A 6,669-nucleotide genomic window follows, 5' to 3' on the forward strand; every position below is an offset into this window, starting at 1 on the left:
TTTATACTCGTAATTCAAAATTTTGATTATAATAACGTTAGGTCAATTCATTTTAAATTGACACACAACATGGCAGATGGCAGTTCTTATATCGTGCACCGCGGTCCATAATGCATTGCGGACCGCGGTCCCAAAACGACATCGTTTTAGTAAGTGGGAAACGGAGCCCCGTAATTGACACTACAGTTCATTCCAAAAGATACTGCCTTACATTTGTTTTGATATTATCGAATGAAACTGTAGTTATATCAAAATGTAACTGTAGTTGTGTTGAAATGTAACTGCAGTGTATATGAAAAGATACTGAATAACAGTTTCACATTTGTGTTTGATATTATCGAATGAAACTGTAGTTATATCAAAATGTAACCGTAGTTGTGTTGAAATGTAACTGCAGTGTATATGAAAAGATACTGAATAACAGTTTCACATTTGTGTTTGATATTATCGAATGAAACTGTAGTTATATCAAAATGTAACCGTAGTTGTGTTGAAATGTAACTGCAGTGTATATGAAAAGATACTGAATAACAGTTTCACATTTGTGTTTGATATTATCGAATGAAACTGTAGTTATATCAAAATGTAACTGTAGTTGTGTTGAAATGTAACTGCAGTGTATATGAACAGATACTGAATAACAGTTTCACTTTTGTGTTTTTATATTATCAAATGAAACTATAGTTATATCAAAATGTAACTGTAGTTGTGTTGAAATGTAACTGCAGTGTATATGAACAGATACTGAATAACAGTTTCACTTTTGTGTTTTTATATTATCAAATGAAACTGTAGTTATATCAAAATGTAACTGTAGTTGTGTTGAAATGTAACTGCAGTTGTGTTGAAATGTAACTGAAGTTGTGTTTAAATGTAACTGCAGAATATATGAAAAGAAAGTGAGTGTCGTGAATTCATCCGTCTGTTTTCATTAATCAAAACGACGTCGTTTTGGGACCGCGGCCCACAATGTATTGTGGACCACGGTCCACGATATAATTTGCGGGCAGATGGGGTATCATTTTGCATGTTCCAAACCATATGTTTCAATGTTTCATGATTTGAAGAATATTATTATTCCCTTAAGAATCTTGTTTAGATCATATCCGAATTTATACGATTCGATCTCTTTGATAAAATCACAAAAGATAGACATTTTATCATATAATCATCATAACCATTGTATGTAGATGGGCGATAGTGCATTATTTATGTACAAATTTAGTGCTAAAATATCGCCATTAGTGCCCAACATTTATATTCCTAGGTAAATTTGGTACTCGAACTTGTGCGACTATGAAATCTCAAGTTGAAGTGCACTTCCTAGGTTATATATGTCTTAACGCGTTATAGCTCAAAAACTAGGATTTTACCGTTAGTAAACTTTTAAGTTTTCTTCTGGGTAAATCTAGGGAGAATTGAACCTAGACTCTCTCGAAATTCTTTCACACAAAGAGAGCTCACTTGCTACTTGAGGGCAAATTATGCTATGGACCTGGGTTTATATTCACAAATTTAGAACTCTATGTTCACAAATTTAGAACTATATGTTCACAATTTTAGAACTTTATATTCACAATTTTAGGTCTTAATATACAAAATTACATTACTCAATATTCACAATTTTTGAACTCTATATTCACAATTTTGTTATATAGATTCAAAAATTGTGTTATATTGTTGAACATAGAGTTGTGAAATTGTGAATATAGAGTTTTGAAATTGTGAACATAGAGCTACGAAATTGTGAACATGAAATTATGAAATTGTGAACATAAAATTATGAAACTGTGAACATGGAGTTATGAAATTATAAACATGGAGTTATGAAATTGTGAACATAGATCCGGTTCCACCTTGCAAGGTGGACATGAGTCCATGGCATAACAACTGCCACTTGAGCTACCTCATTAGGTTACTAAACTTTTAAGTTTGCAATAATTATAAAATGATCCTTTTTTTTTTAATTTTTAATTTTACTAAAATCATTAATCATTGATGAACCTTGATGGGCGACTGAGATCAATCTTCACTTTTTAGAGGAGGGCCCTATTCTCATTTGATATTGTCCCTATATATCAGATTTGGATCAGATAAAAACTCAAACGAAAATACTAGGAACCAATCAGAGTTGTCCAGTTGCAAAGAATCAAGAGTGTTTCAAAAATAATAATAATAATAATAATAATAATAATAATAATAATCAAATTTACCTATGGATTTCTATTGTTAAATTATAGAAATTCATAGATATTTATGCAATAGTTATTCAGTCCATATGTATTTTATTGTAACTCACATATATAAACACCCACACATACAAATATTAATTATATATAATATATTTAAAATATATGATAACCCAAATTAAATGTCGAAAATGTTATAGACTTATAGTAATAGTATGTAGGAGAATTCAAGCGGATGCGAAATGAGTTTATCTATATGTTATGTCATACTCAACAGAAGTTTGTTTTCCATAGTATGTAGCTAGCTAGAACTTTCTATTAACTTTCTCTAAGGCATCTGCATGCTGAGCATAGAATGAAATTAAAGTTGGATTTATCCAACTAGTATAGGACCTTTTCTCATCCAATCAAATCATACAAAGTGATTCGCATCTAATTCACTCCACATGATGGAAAGCCAAGGGAATCTCATCACACGTGTTGTATATATAATATAATGACAATAATCTACGGGTGTGGATGAAATGATATGATAATGTGTGTGCGCGCGCGCGTGCCTGCGCGCGCGCGTGCCTGCGTGCGCGCGTGTTTGCTTCTAAGGATATAAGAACCATTCTCTACGTAAAGACAGTGAACAAATGTGTAATGGTTGATTACTGCTGAAGAGATGGAGGTTGAGGATTGAGAGATTAATACTCAATGTTAAAATCTTAGGTATAATGAAATATTTATTTTTAAATAACAGTATATAATTTTTTTTTAAAATAATTCATAATTGTATAATCCATATTATATAAAAAGTATAGTTGATAATTGGGGTAATAATTATGGTATAATTAATAATTAATAATAATTATGGTAGTATTTAAAAAAAAATTAATAATTGTTAAAGAATTTTTTATATCGTAACTACGGATTAAATATAATTATGATAACATTTAATATATACTAAAGGAAGTTTAATGGTATAACCTTTAAAAAAAAGTTTAATGGTATAAAATAATTTTGTCCATTAAAAATAATATTACAATATTTGTAGCACAATGCACAACTCAATAAGCTTAAAAATACAAATATAAATCATATGTAATAACATTGATTTACTCTTATAAGTTTATTTTTATTTAGATTTTAGATATATATTTATATTATTATAAAATAATCCTTTCAAAAAAAGAATTATTGTAAAATAATAATAATCGAAATCATTTTAATAAATTTGATATTTATATTTTAGGAAATGACTAACTTTTTTTTTTTTAAATACAACTAATTCTATTAATAAATTTGATATTTATATTTTAGGAAATGACTAACTTTTTTTTTTGAATACAACTAACTCTATGAGATTGTAGTATCAGTTCAAACTACCATACTTTCTCAACCTACCTATTGGAGCACAAAGAGTCAGTATCGCCTCCACTGAGGCTCGAACTCATGACTTCCCATATGGGAAAGCCACTACTCTGTCATCTGAGCATAAGATACTTGGCTAGGAAATAACTAACTAGTCCTTACTGTAATTAAAATCTAAATGAAGAATGTAAGAAACAATATGATGAATGCATGTGCTTGGTAATAATAATGGAAAAAGTTAATGAGAATTATAGCGGTACGGTACAAATATTTTTGCCAAAAAAATTGTATAGTAGCATAAGGTATGTAAAACAAAAAACAAAAAAACAGACATAAATAAAAGATTATTCGTTTTGCAGACATGACCAAATATCGATGCACACAATGGATCTGATCACTTTGGGTATAATCCCACATTGTGGCTGACGAGTTTCAAACCTTGGTCTCTTTTTCCAAACACTGCATATTAAACCAATGAGTTAAACTCTTGCGGATAAATAATTAATTGTTGTTTTCTTATTGAACTGATAATATCATCAGTCAATTTACATTGAGGTATTTGGCAAGTCCATAAAATAATGATCTATTGATCTAATAATGTGGGCAATAATGATCTATTGATTTGGTTTAAATACCAACAAACTAAGATGCGAGTTAAAACAAACATCAATGCCATTATATTTGGGGTAAGGGTCACACTTGTGTAAGACCGTCTCACGGATCCTTATTCGTGAGACGGGTCGGGTCGGGTCAAAGCACCATGCAAATGTCATACTTGTTAGCAATATTATTATTCATATGTTTTGTCCTACTTAATTATTGTATAGTCATGCTTTAGTGGTTGTAACTTAGTCAGTAACTATTGCCTATAGACTAGGACAGGTCTAGGTAGTCTATCATAAAAGCTATCTCTCTCTCTGTAATCGGTTATGTTTTTGAATACACAATCTCATCTGGTATCAAGAGCGAAAGGATTATTCTGTTTTTTTTTTCCCCGATACTCATTACTATTCACGTAACACAAGCCGCTTCGCTTCCGCCATGGCCGCACCACCCTCTGATCGTACCGTTGCCACAACATCCACTCCCCCTCCGATAACGCCGAATTCCCTCAACTCGGCGCACCATTTTGTTTCCATCAAACTCACAGCCCGAAACTACCTCTTTTGGCGTACCCAGCTCGTCCCGTTCCTCCGCGGGCAAGGACTCCTTGGCTTCATTGACGGCTCCAATCCGTGCCCTCCGGCGACCGTCACTACCTCCCCGTCGACCGGTACCTCCGCGACGGCGACAGCCTCTGAGCCGAACCCTGCGCATGCGGTGTGGACACAGCAAGATCAATCGATCTTGTCTTTATTAATTTCATCACTCACTGATGAAGTTATGTATTTATGTGCAAATGTCATACTTATGTGCTCAAATATAACACTAATCAAGAATACAATTTTTGTTACTTATAAGAGAAAAAGTAATACATTTTTCATAATAAGTAATGTTGACAAGTGCTCTTTACTTATAAGAGCAAATATAATACTTTTGTGAAAAAATGTAATACTTTTAAATCGAAATGTAAAAGTATTGTATTTTCTCTTAAAAGTATTACATTTACCCTTATAAGTAACAAAAATGTTATTCCTGATTAATATTACATTTGAGCATATAAGTATGACATTTGTTCATATAAGTGTTACACTTGCATCTTGACCCGACCCGATCCGTCTCATGGTGAGACAGTCTCACACAAGTTTTTGTCCTGGGGTAATGACAAGAGATTGATTGTGCTTTATTTATTTATTTTGAACAAAAATTGTAATATAATAAACTCAAAGAAATCATGCACAACCTCACAATTTGTGTCAATAATCTAAAGAGTGGGAACAGAGTTAAAAATGGTCTTAACTCTTAAAGTACTTTGAGAAAATCTTAGATTGAGGGAGGGTCAATAATACCAATTCCAATAGACTGGGCCAATTTTGATATAGTTGGATATGAGATGACCAGTGACCACATTATATTTATATACATACACCTTAGAATCATGGTGGCCAAAAAGGTGGAAATAATTATCAGTGGAGATAACTCAAAGTACTAAGAATACGTACCAATAGAGCAACATCATTTCTGGTGTTTAGAGAGGTTTATGCAGAGCCAAAATTTGATTGTATAATTTTTACAAATGGGAGATTTGATTTTTTATTGTATTTTTTTTTCTTCTGTAAAGACTTAGATTTTTGCAGGAAGAGAAGTTGAGGCCCATTCTAAAAATATTCTCATCATTACTTATAGTCATCATGACCACTACGTTTTACCATGAAGTGCAGGAACTAAATCAGAAAAAGAAAGCCAGCATAATAAAGTGAAGAAGTTTATATTATTATTAGTAGCAGCAGCCAAAAAGGACTCAATTATCACATATATACTACATTCGACTAATTATAACATACAGCTTGCAATACAAAGAAGAAGCTGTATAGTAGGACGAATTGAAGTACACTGCAACAAAAAAAGCATTATTATCACCCGACCTTATTCTACTGCGCCTATATATACTGTACCTTATATATGCTCACAAGCTTTAATTTGTATCTCTATCATAACTACAAATACTAGTAGAAAAAGAAACTAATAAGCTCAAAGCATTATATTCCTAGTATAGGGACACTGTAAAATGTATGTGTCGTTATTATTATTATTATTATTATTATTATTATTATTATTATTGTTGTTGTTGTTGTTATATATTAAATTAAAGTTTAATTAAACCCATCGAGCTCCTGCCCTTTTGAGCATTGGCGTTAAATGGCCTTGGAGGTGAAGACTCATGACTTTATTTTCCCCGCCGACCAACTCGCCGCCCACAAACACCGCGGGAACAGTGGGGTTGCACCCCATCCTGGACAGCGCCTGCTCGATCTCACGCCCCCTCGGGATCTCGTCGAGCTCGTACACCGCCGGGTAAACGTCGAGGTCGGAGAAAAGGGACTTGATGCTGTAGCTCATGCAGCAAGAGCTCTTGCTGAAAATCACCACCGGCTTCTCTCGAGCCATTCTTAGCACACTGCTCTCCATTTCAATCCGCTGGGTGGGTGGGCTTTAATTTGTTAGTGGAGTTTTGAGGAAGCTA

At 32.7% G+C, this 6,669-nt stretch overlaps 1 protein-coding gene across 1 annotated transcript; it reads right to left on the bottom strand.

The window, feature by feature from the left end:
• Positions 1-6,252: 6,252 nt before the first annotated feature.
• On the bottom strand, positions 6,253-6,669 carry LOC116002516 (monothiol glutaredoxin-S2-like). Its single transcript, XM_031242668.1, has one exon. It carries the CDS (start codon positions 6,612-6,614, stop codon positions 6,303-6,305), a length of 312 nt encoding a protein of 103 aa, XP_031098528.1. The 5' UTR covers positions 6,615-6,669; the 3' UTR covers positions 6,253-6,302.

This window comes from Ipomoea triloba, chromosome 13 (genome assembly GCF_003576645.1).
Source record: "Ipomoea triloba cultivar NCNSP0323 chromosome 13, ASM357664v1".
NCBI lineage: Eukaryota > Viridiplantae > Streptophyta > Magnoliopsida > Solanales > Convolvulaceae > Ipomoea > Ipomoea triloba.